This window comes from Periophthalmus magnuspinnatus, chromosome 9 (assembly GCF_009829125.3).
Source record: "Periophthalmus magnuspinnatus isolate fPerMag1 chromosome 9, fPerMag1.2.pri, whole genome shotgun sequence".
Classification (NCBI taxonomy): Eukaryota; Metazoa; Chordata; class Actinopteri; order Gobiiformes; family Gobiidae; genus Periophthalmus; species Periophthalmus magnuspinnatus.
This window is the reverse complement of record NC_047134.1, coordinates 15,112,021-15,128,877: the sequence shown is the minus strand read 5'-3', so window position 1 is coordinate 15,128,877 and position 16,857 is coordinate 15,112,021. Positions and strand designations below refer to the sequence as shown.

At 41.2% G+C, this 16,857-nt stretch overlaps 1 protein-coding gene across 2 annotated transcripts in view; it reads left to right on the top strand.

Annotated features, from left to right (window-relative positions):
• Positions 1 to 16,857, top strand: part of LOC117375857 (tetratricopeptide repeat protein 28-like) — a 127,432-nt gene that overhangs the window by 97,266 nt on the left and 13,309 nt on the right. For both annotated transcript variants that reach the window (XM_055224048.1, XM_033972211.2), the window contains 7 exons: positions 1,183 to 1,690; positions 6,745 to 7,541; positions 7,618 to 8,162; positions 8,509 to 9,032; positions 12,755 to 12,864; positions 15,047 to 15,176; positions 15,488 to 15,706. In XM_055224048.1, coding sequence (XP_055080023.1) covers positions 1,183 to 1,690; positions 6,745 to 7,541; positions 7,618 to 8,162; positions 8,509 to 9,032; positions 12,755 to 12,864; positions 15,047 to 15,176; positions 15,488 to 15,706 — 2,833 coding nt within the window. The remainder of the gene's footprint in view (positions 1 to 1,182; positions 1,691 to 6,744; positions 7,542 to 7,617; positions 8,163 to 8,508; positions 9,033 to 12,754; positions 12,865 to 15,046; positions 15,177 to 15,487; positions 15,707 to 16,857) is intronic.

Sequence of the window (16,857 nt, the reverse complement as noted above, 5' to 3'; positions counted from 1 at the left end):
ATTTCTTGTTGAGTCTTTGTGAAACTCTTGAAAGTTCTTATGTCAGCAAGTAATTGGTTCCATGCTTTAGTTTTCAACCAAAAAATATAGAAAGACAGGTATAGCCAACTAAAATGTGTTATGAATGTATGAGTACATTTATTTTCTCTTCTATTGATTTTTCTGAACAATGCACTTTGCTTTCCAGCAGAGTTTCAATATTTCTATTATTTGGTATAAGAGCAGAGTAAAAATAGCTCTTGCTTACAGGGGAAATACACTGTTTCTATAGGTGCATTTAACTTTAGCTCTGATAGATTGCTCAGGTTTTCATTGAACAAGCATCTCTTTAGGACAAAGCAGGAAGTGGCCTTAACTGTCAGTGTGTGTCCTCTGGACTGGCCCGTGTCCAGCCCCCTCCCTGTCCGGAGCGTGCACACTCAGCCCTGCAGAAGAGGCCCTTTATTAGTTGGTTCTGCTTGATTAATTGAACATCTGTTTGCAAAAAGATGGCTGACCCCACTCCCAGCTGTTTACCTCCTGAATAAACAGTTAATAAGCCTGTACTGAATGTCATATCTTCGGTGCAGTGTTTAACTTTACTTAGAGTCTACTTATGTTATTTACAATATAAAACTGTATATATATAGCAGGTAAAGCTTATGTCTTGTGATTTTATTAAGATAATTTAGTGAGCATGTAGCCCCCCCACAGCTCAGTGGTGCAGTTAAAACCCTCTGTGTCTCTCTCCTGATTAGCAGTGTCTTTGTTCTGTTAGTGGTGGCATGCCATGCAGCGCGATTTCAGTGGGCAATCTGACGGCTTTAAACAGGCCTGCTGCTGTGCTGATCTGATTCACACATACCCCCCTGCCTGCTTTGCACAGGCAAAATGGAATCTGCTTTTGTTGGTTGTTTGGTCTCTGAATGGTTTAAGCCTCTGGAGAGATTTGGGAAATTTCAACCCTTTCCTTTCATTCTATGTACAGTATTAGTGTATGCATGGGTATTTGAATGTGGGTGGGATATCTATAATTATGCACACAGTAATGAAGTGGAGGTATATATATATATATATATATATATATATATATATATATATATATATATATATATATATATATATATATATACACCCACACAAACACACATAGAAACCCTGAGCCACCAATTTGTATTAAAGTTTGACTTTGTTTCTCCACAGGCTGCCTCTATGGCATTGAGCAGTTTGGGACATGTATACACTGCCATCGGGGACTATCCAAATGCCCTGGCCAGTCATAAACAGTGTGTGCTGCTGGCCAAGCAGTCCAAGGATCAGCTGTCGGAGGCCCGTGAACTGGGGAACATGGGAGCTGTCTACATTGCCATGGGAGACTTTGACAACGCCGTCCAGTGCCACGAGCAGCACCTGGGCATAGCTAAAGCACTGGAGAATAAACGCGAGGAAGCCCGAGCCTACAGTAACCTGGGCAGTGCATATCACTACCACAGGAACTTTGACAAGGCCATGTCCTACCACACACATGTGCTGGAGCTAGCACAGGAGCTGGAGGAGAAGTCCATCGAGATGAGAGCCTATGCAGGACTGGGCCATGCGGCTCGCTGTATGCAGGACCTGGAGAGAGCCAAACAGTACCACGAACAACAGCTTTCTATTGCAGAGGGTTTGAAAGACCGTGCCGCAGAGGGACGAGCCTCCTCCAATCTGGGTATGCTTTTATTTCATAGTGCAAATGGTTCATACAGTACCTACTGTTTTTAGATCACATCTGTTAAACTGTAATAGAACGACAAAGCACAGGTCTGTAGAGGTATAACTCTACTTTTACTACATTTTTTTGTCATAGTTTAAATTGTTGCATAGCAGTTTTCAAAAGCCACATTACGGAGTGGAAAAGAGAAACCTAACTAAGGTATGCTTATGTTTATATACAGTTATTTAGAATGTATAGTATAAATAGTAACTAAAGTCAATTGAGGGCATGGCCAAAATGTGTTAATTTCAGAGGAAAGAAAGCTGATTATATCTACCAAAAGAAAACTCCACTGAATTGTGCAAAATGTCTTCTCCAGTTATCAGGTCTCCTTCTGCTCTTAAATTTTCCCAACTTAATCATATCTTAAAAAAAATAAAATTGGACTGGAGCAAAATGGGGGCTGAGAAAATTAAATTCATACCTTTATCTTTTGAATAGAAACAAAAATGTAAGAATCAAAGCCTTTAATACCCAGTCTTTTACGACAAATCCTTCTGCCATGAAATGAAATTATTATCAAGGTAACCTTGTGGAGTCATATAACCATGAAAACAGCTCAACATAAGGATATGGTTTCTTTATACATTTAATACACTGCTTGATTTATAGTAATACCATTTCCACGCTATCCACCCCTGCACCAAATGACTTATGACACTATCAAGACTGTTGTAAACCAGATTTTAATGGACATCTAAGTGGCATAGTATCTCCTCCCAGATGAAATATTATTTAACCTAATGTGTAAAAGTGGTTGAGCATGAGTGGGGTTAATATACTGGAAATAAATTACAGTTATCCTTTGACTAGGCTAATGGTCAGCTTGCTTTACATGTACCCACACCTTATGTAAGCGCCCATAAATTCAGCCAGAAAACTTTATGATATTCCATGCAAGGTTCAGCTGGAGTGGGCACTATATGTCAGACGCCATATTTATTGTCTCCTGTCTGATCACCATGACGACAGCCTCATGTGTCCTTTACATTATTATTCTCCACATCCTCTTTCTTCAAGTAATGATGTCGTCTCACCAACCTCCAGCTGGTCTTGGATACGCTTAAAATGAGTAGTTACCATGCGTTCTATAATACAAGAACAAGGCAGACCATCATGGACGCAACCCTGTGAAGCCAGTTTTGACCCCTCGCTGTGACATATCTCCACTGTCTATTTTGTTTCTTTTCATTATTTTTTGATCGTTCCCACTTCCACTCTCTCTCCTTTCACCCCTACTGATTGTAATCTGCGGCTGTCAAGCTCCCAGTAATTGAAACTGACTTGATGAATCGCTTAATTACCTTTAATAGCTGATGCAAGAAGAGCTGAATAATGAAGATAACAAAAGGATGAAGTGGTGGTTGGGAAGCATCAGTCTGTAATTGGTCCATTGTTGTTGTTGTTTTGTTGTTTTGCATTCTTCTGGTTTATTTCGTCGTCCGTGCCCTCCAGCCCCAAAAATGCGATACTGGCTCAAACTAACAGGATGTTGTTTCAGACTTCACAAAATGCCGCCTTCTTGCAATATACAAAGACCAGAAGGATGCACGAGATTAAAGTGATAAAAGGGAAAAAACAATGAGTATGTGACTGTAGGATGGTAAGAAGTTGCAGAAACAGTGAAAAGGCGGACTTTTATTATGCCCTCTCGACATGCCGTTAATGTTGCATGTAACACGGCTACAGAAGACGCTGACTTGGCTCTCAGGAACAGTTGTATTGAGGCACCCGAGCTCTAACATCCAACTATAATGCCCAATGGTGCTAGCAACCACCCGCCCTATAAACATGAAGATATTGTGTTGCAGCTACATTCATTATTCATTAATTGGCTAACCTATCCTCTGGTCAGCAATATTTAATACAGAATCTGTGGAAGAACTGGGCAAGATTCCATGTACTACAGTATTCAGAATAATGAACCCATCCTTAAATTGCATGAATTAGTAATGTTTAGGGTTACTAATTGAAGTTTCTTCCCTCCCTTTATAACGTGTAGCCACAACCATTTGCAAATAGTTTTTGCTGATGTTTATAAAAACACTGCACCACAATCCCAGAAGACTCTTTTGAAGGAATGTACAGTACATGCAACTATCTGATACAATTGCTGCTTTTCCCATTTGAGTCCACGTTCCAGAAAATTCTGTCAGAATGTGTTATAGTTTACTTGACTGTTGAATGTTGTATACATGTCCTGTGAGTATAGGCGTAGTTATAAATTTATAAACAGTTTTCATATAGTATTATTAACATATTGAAAATAAATGGTTCAAGCTTTCTGAAAATATATAACTTGACAGAGTAGGAATCTGAGGCAGAACAGAAATATTGTATTACTTTTACTATTTACTATTACTATTACTTTTTGGTCATTTGAAAGAAGACAACAATTTTAGCAAATACTGTTCTTATAATAAATTAAAATGTTTACACCTGAGCAAGGAATGTATTTTTTTTTAATATGACTCTATTGCAAAGATATTACCTGCCACTACTACAGTCTTTGTTAATATTCATAAGACACACTTATAATTGTCCAAGTACAGTAAACTGCTCTGGACATATTTCTGTATCAAATTGTTGTGGTATTGTAAGCAGGAGTTTATGCAGCCAGTTATTGCTCTTTGTAAATACAGTAGTTCTTCTTCCTCCCCATGCTGGGCCCCTTCAGTCTCATGAAAGATGATTATATCCCATCTCTGGATTAGAGGCCAACAAAGCAGCTGTGCAGTGTTACTTCTATACAGTGTTATCTTGTAAATAATAATCAAGCTTATTTATTTGATCACCTGATTCATTTTTGCATGTAAAGTTACTGCTTGCATTTCTATTTTGACTGATAGATTCCTGGACCATCATAGCTCTGTTTTAATGACACAGGAATGCACATTGTGAGCACAACACTCCCTCATCCCTCATGACTGCTATGTGTCTGTGTGTACTACTCGCTGTGTAATCAGAAGTGACAGAGCTCTGGCATGCCTTTAATATACGTGGTTATGGGGGACTGATAGGCCTTAAGATGGATGATGCTTTCACTCCAGTAAAACTAAATCATTTGGACCATATCATATCTCCTCTTACTCAGCATCACGATTTCTAATTATCTCTGTTAGTCCCTGATGTCTCCTGTAAGCGGCTCTAATTGCTGTTCTCCCAAACTTTTTATGGGGATGTTTATGTGTTTATGTGTATGTATGTGTGTATGATTTTAGTCACTGTCCGGCATTCCCTAATCCTCTTACCATATGCGGAGTGGAAAATATTGTACCGCCAATATAGCTTCAGGCAATGCCCAAGGCTTATGGCAAATTTGGCTGCCACACCGAACCACGGTCCTATACAGCCTGTGCAGCCGCCTTCCCCTGCCCCTCCATCCATCGCTGAGCCCCAGATCCATTTTTAGCCTCCAGCACAGAACATGTTTGCTGATAATACATCAGTAGGCATTATATCCTAGCTAAGATCAGTCTCCATGGGGAAAAACATAACCTTGGGAGTGTCTTTGTGGTGGAGGTTGTCAGTGTTTTTCCTGCCTCTCTCTGTGCCTGCTGTGAATCTTAACCTGCTTCCTGTTTGACTAAGCAGTAAAGTTTGAAAGATTACTCCAAAAATGTCATAGTGCTTTGAGGAATATATTCTATTGGCTTCCATCTTTTTGTCTAAATAAGTCAAAACGCGTTACTTGTTTTTGTTCCTCTTATGTTTTATTGTTTAGCCAATGCTGTAACCCTAGCCGTAACACTAATGAGTAATTCACTATTATTCACATGGATTGAGAATAACAATAAGACTGTCTGTGCAAATTGTGATAAAACTTGAAAATGTTGAGATCGAAGTATTGTCCATGGACTTTAAAATAACCAAAAAAGTGCATAAATATCACTTGTTTGGGAGAGGTATTTTAAATTGCTTTTAGGGACAATACTATTATTTAAAATTCTCATATCTCCAAAACAACAACTGCATTATTGTCAGTTGTTTTTATATATTTCACGCCTCTACTCATGGCAGAGCAATGTTTACTTTCATAAATCAACTTACCCCAAGTGCTGAAAAGGAAGACATATTGTTTCTAATCCACTCACCATATTGCCCATATTGCTGACTTGACATTTCCTATTAATTCTGACACAGGGCTGTTTTTAATTGGGAAAGTCCTATTATATGTGCTTATGTTCACCGTGTTTTCTTACAAACACTGTGTTCTGGCCTTTTTGTGGTGGACTGTGGACAAAATCAATGGGAAAACACACAGTGGTAACTAATCTTTACGGCAACATAACAAACTAACCACAAGCCTCAAGATTCTCTCCATCGCTGCAGCTCCCACTCTGGCTCCAAGTCGCTGCCATCAGCTGCTCTGCTTCATTCTGGTTAGCCTTAAGTTGCCATGTTGTTGCGGTATGGGAAAGTTTTAAAATGTTTTAAAAATGCCATCTTAGCATATGAAAATCAGGAAAGGTTTTGTTTGACATCTGAGAAAGAAAAATCAAAAGATAGTTTCATTCTTTCATAATCGTCAAGGGAAAGAAAAGATATGCTGAAATATCTCTATTCTGAGTTTATTTGTCAGTTTGATAGAGGCTGTGTGTGTGTGTGTGTTTGTTTGGCGGATGGCTGCTTGGTGAGGCAAAACTATTATTTTTCAAAGGAAGGCATTTTATCAGATATAATGCTTCTGCTGCAGGTTCTATGCTATTTATTGTCTCCTATACTCACTTTATTTCATTTCTGAGCTTTCCGTCAACATTCTTTCCACTCTCCAATCTTTTTAGACGGCAGTTTCCCTCATAAAGAAACAATTACTACTGCAAATCTTCTATTTTGCATTTATATTAGCTGTGTATTGTACTACAAGTTAATGACTGTAATTGTGTGTAAGCAGAGAACAGATGTCACAGAGATGGAATTTTAAAGTCTAAAGGGCTTGAATTTGACTCAATTACTAGTTTCCTGTGCAAGATTCTAAACTTCCTGTCTCTTTTCTCTTCTGTCCACAGGCATTATTCACCAGATGAAGGGGGACTATGAGACTGCACTGAAGCTACACAAAACACACCTGTCCATCGCCCAGGAGTTAAACGACTACGCCGCTCAGGGCCGAGCCTATGGGAACATGGGAAATGCCTACAACGCACTGGGAGTGTTTGATCAGGCTGTGCGCTACCACCGACAGGAGTTGCAGATCTCCATGGAGGTGAATGACAGGGCATCACAAGCGTCTACACACGGGAACCTTGCTGTAGCCTACCAGGCCTTGGGAGCACATGACCGCGCCCTGCAACATTACCAAAACCACCTCAACATCGCCCGTGAGCTCCGAGATGTCCAGAGTGAAGCTCGAGCTCTTGGGAATTTAGGAAACTTTCACTGCTCCAGAGGTGAATTCCCTCAAGCTGTGCCATACTACGAACAATACCTCCGTCTGTCCCCTGACCTCCAAGATATGGAAAGTGAAGGGAAGGTTTGTCACAATCTCGGTTATGCTCATTATTGTTTGGGCAACTACCAGGATGCTGTCAAATACTACGAGCAGGACCTAGCGCTGGCTAAAGATCTCCATGACAAACTGAGTCAGGCCAAAGCTTATTGTAACCTGGGGTTGGCATTTAAAGCCCTGGGAGACTTCACTAAAGCAGAAGAGTGTCAGAGATACCTGCTGTCTCTGGCTCAGTCCCTTAACAATGCACAAGCTCGTTTCAGAGCTCTGGGGAACCTGGGAGACATATTCGTCTGCAAAAAAGACATCGTTGGAGCTATTCAGTTTTATGAGCAGCAGCTTGCTTTAGCCCACCAGGTATTCATTTATGCAAAACCCTCATATGCATGCAGCAAATACAAAGTCACTGTGTTGATATTGTATCTACTTTCAGATCAAAGAGCGCAGGATGGAAGCCTGCGCATATGCTGCTCTGGGAGCGACTTACAGACTGGTTCAGAAGTACGACAAAGCTCTCGGCTACCACACCCAGGAGCTGGAGGTATATCAGGAGCTGGGGGATGTGTCAGGCGAGTGCAAGGCCCACGGACACCTGGCAGCGGTGTACATGGCTCTGGGGAAATATGCCATGGCTTTCAAGAGCTACGAGGAGCAACTGGAACTAGGACGAAGACTCAAAGATCCTGTGGTGGAAGCTCAGGTTTATGGGAATATGGGTATTACAAAAATGAATGTAGGCGTCATGGAAGAGGCCATTGGTTACTTGGAACAACAGCTGGCAACATTACAACAGTTAAGTGGGAACGAAGCAGTCATGGACCGAGGCAGAGCCTATGGAAATCTAGGGGATTGTTATGAAGCACTGGGAGACTTTGAGGAAGCGATCAAGTACTATGACCAATACCTGTCAGTGGCTCAAAGTCTAAACAGAATGCAAGACCAAGAAAAGGCCTACAGGGGGTTGGGCAATGGACACAGGTGAGTTTCATTTATGTACTCTAAAATTATATTTACCATGTATTATTGTCACCTCAGTACTGTATATTTGTTACTGTATATTCTTTTATTTAGGTGCTATAAAACAATGTCTGTAGCACCATGTCATTAATAACTATACTATACATGCCTTAAAATGAAGTGCGTTTAGTAAACAAGTACACAAATTACTACTCTGTTGCTATGATCTCAATTTGTTTATTGTTATTACAATATCATTACCTCTACATAATCATGAAGAAAAATGGCAGCTTCTAGATTGTAAGGATTTTATTTTGTGACTCATCTTACCTAATTAATAATTTTGCTTTCACAACTTTACTTTCAGGGCCATGGGAAATCTGCAGCAGTCACTGGTTTGCTTTGAGAAAAGACTAGTTGTAGCTCATGAGTTGGGAGAGTGTGGAGGCAAAGCTCAAGCTTATGGTGAACTAGGGGCACTGCACAGCCAACTGGGTAATTATGAGCAGGCCATCTCTTGTCTTGAGCGACAGCTTGCTATTGCACGAGATACCCAGGATCGGCTGCTGGAAGGAGATGCCAGCTGTGGTTTGGGAGCAGTGTACCAGGCGATGGGAGAGTATGAGACGGCTCTACAGTGCCACCAAAGTGACCTGGAGATAGCAGAGGAAGCAGGCAGTCCGACTCGTCAAGCCCGGGCTTATGGCAATTTGGGGCTTACATACGAGTCTCTAGGAAACTATGAGCGTGCTGTGGTGTTCCAGGAACAACATCTAAGTGTGGCAGCTCAGACTAATGATTTGGCAGCCAAAACCCTAGCCTACGGCAGCCTCGGAAGGACACACCACGCACTACAGAACTACTCCCAGGCTGTCATGTACCTGCAGGAAGGTGAGTGAGCTCAAAACAACAGTGAAATACCTTTGCTGCATGAACTGATTGGCTTAGGGTTTGAATAGAGTTTATTGGACTACGAATTTGTAAGAAGTTATACCTCTTTGTGTACTAAAGAGGATTTTGATGATCGTGATGTCTTGTTGCTGTATTACCACAACAGGTAATGTAGGTAGGTATGTTTAAGTCAGGACAGTTTGTCAGAATACATTCAAAACATTTTACTGCATCAGTCCATTACATTTTTAGTCCGTTACATTTTTAGACTTTTTAGTTCTTTACTGTGAACTTCAAACATCAAACTGCAGTGTCTCATGCCTCAATGTCCCCTAGAGTTTATACAGAAATAAAAAGCTGCTGCTCACTAAAAGTCATTGTGTGAGTGGTGGTAAAGGCAGTGTTTGTTTGTGGGATGAGCTCAGAGGCAGAAGTGTGGATAAGAGTAGAATTTCTGCACTTCTGCTTTATATCAGGCAGACCCCATCCTCCAGCACCCCCACAGTGTTATGACCCAAACACTGTTTGAACCCAAGACAATTACAGCACGTATGATACCGGGGCAGAATATGTCACCCTACAGGGGGAATGCTGTAGTCACGTATAATCCATCTCTCTATTAGTTTTATCAGAGTTAGCTGGTCTTGCAGTGACCTATACCTAGGCCTGTCATGATAATTACTACATCGACTTCAATATATGAACGTTGGAACAACATTTTTTTAGGGTCACTATTTATCATGTGTACATTATCTTTGCACTGTTGGGAAATTTTTAGGCTAACTGATAAGATTAAGAAGATAGAAGATAAGGTTGAATTAATAACTTATGTGACTCATTACACATGAAAACTATGTACTAAAGTGTTAAATTCCTGCTGTTTATTTATTGCAGTTCATGATTTTCTTGCAATATTGTACATTTTGAATAGTTTTTTGTGGTTTAGATCTGCTCTTGTCAGTGGTATAAATTTGTATTATTATCAATACTATTAATAATATCAATATTATCATTTACTGTCTATATTTACTTATATATTGAACTTCAAAATATGACAGATCTACCTATATGAACTCTGCAGACCTGCTTTAATTGAACAAAGGTAGAGTCCTGTTTGTCCTTCTGTTTACTCATGCAGTGTCCTTGTGTTATTGTCTGATCTAACTGTGGAAAAGAGCAGGGCTGTCACCGTCCTTGACAGCCAATTATTTTTGGCCAACCTACTAAAACTTGGGCACCATTTTTATTTCGGCTACTAGCATTTCTCTTGAGACATTTGTTGTCTTTTACATATAACGTTGACAGATTTTCCTTTCCCAAAAAATTTATTGGGGGGATGGATAAAGACAACTACAAAACTAGTGCTTATATTCCTCTTATTATGCAGCCTGTGTGAGGCTCTTGTTTTTGTGTGATATTGTGTAATTTGTGTTGCTTGTGTTACACTGTACTAAATTATAATGATCTTGTAACTTTAACTCAAAGGTCATTGTACTTTCAGCTATTAACGCAACAATGTCATTAAATCAATGCCATTATTGTAGTAGCTAATGAAGGTGCTCCGTGCTTCGTGCTTTAGGGAACTACATGTAGTGGGGCAGTAGTGGTCACCAAAGCTATTTTTATGCTAATTACAGGGTGATCCAGCAATTGGTGACATTTGACAATTGATTCAATTCTATATATTGCTTAAATTAAATGGAATTATTGTGATGCTATGCACTGCAGTCACAATACTGTTCATTCATGCACTTGAAAACACCTCTAAGAATAAAAAGAACCATACCTTTCCTGTCTGTGTGGCATGGAAAACTGCATCTGTATGGGTCTGTTATCAAATTAACCAGTAAGCCATGTTGCATATTATAATGTAATAGCTTTTGTGTTTTTTATTCAAACAAATGAATTAAATATAGCACATATTACTTTCCCCATACTTGCACCTACTGTAAAGGACTGGGAAAGATTGGGCAGTATAAGTTATTCTACTCATGGTCATGATCAAAAAATTGTGTTGTTCTGTGTCAGTAGTGCAAATACATGTGAAGTTTTGGTGTGTAGCTGTGTGTATGTGTGTAGCTGTGTGTAGCTGTGTGTATGTAATACTAGTGTCTGAAGCACAGGGTGCGTGGGCCTGAGGGGCTGCAGCTCTCGCTCTCGCCCAGCTGTCAGGCGCCTTTAAAGTGTTCTCTAGTCGCTCTTCAGGGTGCAGCCAGCCACGGCCACATCCTCATGTCAGCTGCTGCTACGTGCCTGCGGGGGGCACCAAAGGCGGACCAAGTGACAGTGACGGACAATGAATGATACAGGGACCAGAACAGAAGGAATGAGAGAGTCAGGAATAGAGGGATAGATGAAAGAAGAAAATGGCAGGTGGGCGGTAGTGGTAGACTGGGATTGGCACAGGTCATAATTCAAGTGTATTATTTCACTGTCATCAGGAGAATAGAGAAAACACAGAGTTAGTTGACACCCAGCTTGATCATGAGGAACTATCAGAGCATGGCTTGGAGGGAGAGGTATGTGTAGATGAAAGAGTGAGCTGATGCTGAGACATGCGGAGGGTGAGACTGTCAAAGAATGAAAAGGATAATTTAGATCTGTTTCCTCACTCTTGCTGCAGTGCCTAATGAGCCCTAAGCAGTGCTGAGCCTTCGCAAGTGCTGCCACCACAGTTAAGATGAAACAGGTAGAGCAGAGGGAGGCGGCGGGAGAGAGGAGTGGGAAAGGTTGGAGAGAGGAGAGGAGTCCTGTGGAGAGAGGGAGCACGCACAGGCTGTGGGAGGGTGTGTGCTCAGATAAGGCACAAGGGGAGACAGAGGCGAGCTTCAAAGATGCATGGCTACACAGTGGCTGTGGAGGAACCATGAAGTCTCAGGATGGCTAGTGTGTTGCGGGCTGCCTGGGGTCACGTTCTCTGTTCTTGGCTTATCTGTCCCAGCCAAAGAATTTTTTCCAGGAACATTGGGAAAAACAGGATCAGGGTGACAAGGCCCATTTCTGCCTCCCTTGACCTAAACCGTGCTCTGACTCTTTCCTCATGCAAGCAGTGAAGAGAATAGACCAGTGAATGAGCACAGCGTGACTTAGTAAGAATCTGCAGGCCACTTGCAGTTTGCACCTTGTAGGTGATATGTGACCCAGCAGCTGTTGTTTCCTTTTCTGCATCATTTTCTGAAGTGGCATTTTCATCTCAGTTATCGCTCAGAGCAAAGCAGTCAGCAGCAGCAGGCAGACCACAGAGCTCTCCACACTAAATCTAAATAAGAGAACAGGTAGAGGCACTGGTGGTGTCTGACAGAACATCCAGGTTAGCTTCTCTACTACAGCATTTAGATGAGGCTTTGCTTTGGGAATATGGTCTAAGCTCTAATTGCTTAATGATTGTGTTTGCAAATATTTGTATGCTTCTTAATTATATTGAGAGAGTTCTTTTATGTAAGCAGTAGGAGTGTGTTTGTTTGCACAGCCAGTCAATCCTCAGCATTGATTGCTATGCAATCTGATTAGTGCTCAAACAGCCTCACTCCATGGCACACGTGTATGCTTTGGACCTGGTCTGTGTGGAATTCTACTGCAAGGCCAACTCTCCTAACCTGTTCACTGTGTGAACATGAGTGCCATGCTACGCTTACATCTGTTACTCTGAATGATACTACCAGTCTGCCTGCATGGAGTAGTTTTGACTCTCTCTCATCTGCCTATTCCTGCTCCTTTGACAGGCCTCCGGCTCGCAGAACAGCTGGCCCGACGTGAAGATGAGGCCAAGATTCGCCATCGTCTCGGGCTCTCACTGTGGGCCAGTGGGAACCTGGAGGAGGCCCAACATCAGGTCTGCAGCATCATACTCTCCTCCATTCATTCACATTAATAAATCAGTTTGTCTTTACTCGTTTGCTTTGTAAAAGGGAAGCTAGTTCTAGTCTTCAGCAGCATATGTGTAATAGCACGGCATAAGCCTAACATTATGACCAGTGACAAATGTAACAGATTAGCATAATCCTAGTACCTATTAAATGAGTTTGATTGGGGATAAATTGTTAATGCTAGATGTCTGACTCAGAGCATCTTCAGCACCGTTGTGGAGTGCTCTTAGTCTGTAGTGGTCTGTAGTGGTCTGTAGTGATCTATCTAGTGGGGCTGCACATGTGCCACTTGTAATAACAATAATAAACATCACATAATTTGTATTATTTCTGAGTATGACGCCAGAAACAACACCAACCACAGACCTGCACATGTGTCTGCAGGGATGTTACTGTGTTGTTGTTTTTTTTACAATTTAAATAATTGATTTTATGATTTTTTGCACGTCTTTGCAACAAAATCACTTTTTTCTGTTATAGTTGATATTATAGATTGATCTAGACTTATTCCTTTCATTAACATGTTTTATTTTTAGATTCTGTGCATGTTGCTTGTAGCCTTTAGGTTAAACCACTGCTGCCAAAGGGCACACTTGTCCGCAGTGTATAGACCTATAATGTTTATTCATAAGACGCTCTGCTGCTATAGACGAACTTAAGGCATTGCCTTGCTTCAAATCTAATTTGTGTTGGGCCAAATTGGCATTCATACAGCATCTATAGGTCTGAAATGAGAGTGCTTGACCCCATGTTTCCTGTTTCACATACTTGTAAACCAAATTGCGTTACAATCTCTGAGTACTCCACAGATTGACGTGCTGTGATTCTAATCAGCTATTTAAAAAGCACTTACATCCACAGAGCACAAATCAATAAATGGTTACTTAAATATCAGCAGTCTAGATAAAGCAGCTTACCTTTGATATCATCTGTCAGAGAGGATAAGCTTATGGAGGAGGGATATTTTACAAAAATCATTAGACTTATGTGTATATCTAGTTCCACTCACGTCAACTGTGACACTGACATTCACTTAACGTGTCAGATAAAAGCTTGTTAGTGTCAGAGCTGGTAAAACATGAGCTTCCATACTGCATGCATAGCAGCTGCAAACTATGACAGATTCTACCTGTACAGCAGCCAAGCAAGTCACTGCGCATACAGCACATTCATGATGGTTTCCCTTTCATCTTTGCTAAAGGGTCAGGCCAGAGGAAAGGCATTGGGAGAAATTAGTTTCACTCTTATAGGGATGTCTGCAAGCCTTACAGATTAAACTAGCTCTGCTGCAATCAGCTCTGCGCCCTATCAGCAGAATCAGGCTGGGACCAGGAGCTCTCTCTCTACAGCACTAATGCAGCCCGCTCCCACATCCTCCGCTGAGCTCCCCGTTCCCTCGCTCTGACACACTTTTCTCTATGACCTTGGTACACACTAGACATGGTTCATGTATGCATTAGTCCTCTCTGTACTTCACATACAAATCCATAGAGCTCATTTTGTTTATGCAAATATTTTCTGTGCGAAGAAGGTGAAGCTGCTGGCTCTGGCCTCCTGGAGAGCGACTCTGACCCAGTCAGTCAACAGGGCTTCTCTAAGCACAGGGAGAAAGGATCAATAAGAGCTCATGAATCAGCACTTCTGACCTGCTCTGCTACTCTAGACAGCAACACTGCAGCTCCACCTGCAACTCCTTTCCTCTCAATCCACTCTGTCTCTGAGCAGAACACTACTGGTAGAGTCAGGACCTTTGAGTTTAAATAGCACCTATTTCTACAGACCCTGTCTGTTCTGGGTGCTTTGGTAATGCCTCAGCTTCTCACTACCCATTCCCATGTCAAAGCAAACAAAAGCAGAAGTGAGAATTCCTTATAAAGGAAGGAGATTCATCACTACAGTGTCTCCATGGTAGACCAAGGCCTGATTAAAAGTGGCCATTCTGACTTCTCTTTTTCATCAGGTAGTTACTACCACCACCTAGTGGAAAAATGTCTCCTCTCAATCTGTCACAGTGAAAACAGTTGTTTTTTTTAAAGGAACATATATTTTGACAATTTTTTGTGATCCTGTTTTGTGTCAACACTGAAGCCTAAGAGCACAAACAGGTCTTCATTTAATAACATATATCTAAACGCTTTTTTCCTTTAGCTTTACCGGGCATCAGCACTCTTTGAGACGATTCGCCATGAAGCTCAGCATAGCACAGACTACAAGCTGTCTCTGTTCGATCTGCAGACCTCCTGTTACCAGGCACTCCAGAGGGTCCTTGTGAGCCTAGGTATGCACTCGCAATAATAATTTGTTCTTGAGTAAAGCCATGGGACACGTTACACACCTGACAGAGATGGCCTCATCTCAGAAATCAATGTCTTCTTTTATGGGCCTCAAGGGCTCACTGAATATTTAATGAGTATGAAGAATATGCTAGTTATTGTTGATGGTTGTTACTATTACTCTGTCCTTTGTTATATTTTAATGAGACTGATCTGTAACATAAAATGCCCATTATTAATTTGCGATGTTAAAAAAGACTCCTCTGGTTTGCACATAATGAGATTTAAGTGTTAACAATAGACCTGTGCTCTTCAGGCCATCATGATGAGGCGTTGGCCGTGGCAGAGCGGGGTCGAACACGTGCCTTTGCTGATCTCTTGGTGGAAAGGCAGACAGGTCAACAGGACTCTGACCCCTACACCCCAGTAACAGTGGAACACATCCTGGACACTGTGAACAGCCAGAGGGCCCTGGTGCTCTACTTTTCCATGGCCGCTGGCTATCTGTACAGCTGGCTGCTAGCTCCAGGAGCAGGTTGGTGCAATCCTGAGATTCTCTAGATGTGTTTATTTAATTAATTTACTCAGTGAACGGCCTCTGCTTTAAAATAATACTAAATGTTTTGAAAATGCATGTAACAATTATTAGTTAAATGGATTACTGTCATTTAGACTGGAGAGTGTTTGCATCACAGAAAGCAGCATCTCCACCTGTTGTCCCCTGGGTGACCTCTCACCCCACAAGGCATGTCCCAGTGAAGCCTTCTAATCAAGACTGATATTGTCAAACAACATTTTCACATGTACCAACAGGGAAACACTATTCTTCAACACATTGTCACCATAAAGTTTCAGTCTCTTTTCAAATAATTCAAGATTTAGACATTTCCAAGTGTCAGTGATGTGCTGGGGTGTTTTAATTGAGATATTTTTCTGTCTCTGTGTGATTTGGAGCAAGAAAAGGAAGAAATGTTGTTTTTTATGACAATAAATGTTTGTATTGTTTATGTTCAGGAAATGAGTATTGAAAGCAGTTTTACATTTATAAATAAGACAGCATTTTAAAAAAGAATCGTGATCCAGTAAATGCAATGACTGTAAAAAGCCCTAATTTTCACAATTTTGGAATCATTGTATTAAAATGAGCTAAACTGAATGAAACATACCCGTGATTTTCAAACCAAGCAAGGAAAAAGGCAAGGCAAGTTTATTTGTATAGCATTATTTGTACACAAAGTAATTCAAAGTGTTTTACAGAATAAGAAAGACATAAAAATCACAATACAAACAAATCAAAACATAAATAATCATCATAAAATTAACATTGAAAGAGAAGAGTGCAGAAACCTTTCAGTCATATGCACAGCTAGAGTCCTGTCTCACATCTTCAGAAAGACTGTTTTTGGTTTTAGCTGCATAAAACTGAAACACTGATTCCCCATGTTTAGTCCTGACGCTGGGCACCAACAGGAGGCCTCAGTCCTCAGAGTGTGAGGTGGTTCACATGGCACTAACATGTCGGAGATGTAAGCCAGTGCAGAGACCTGAGCACAGGACTTATGTGCTTGTACTTCCTGGTTCTAGTCAGGATCCGAGCAGCGGCGTTCTGGATGTACTGCAGTTGTCTTAACGCTCATTTGGAGAGGCCAGTGAGCAGGCTGTTACAGGAGTCTAACCTACTGGAGA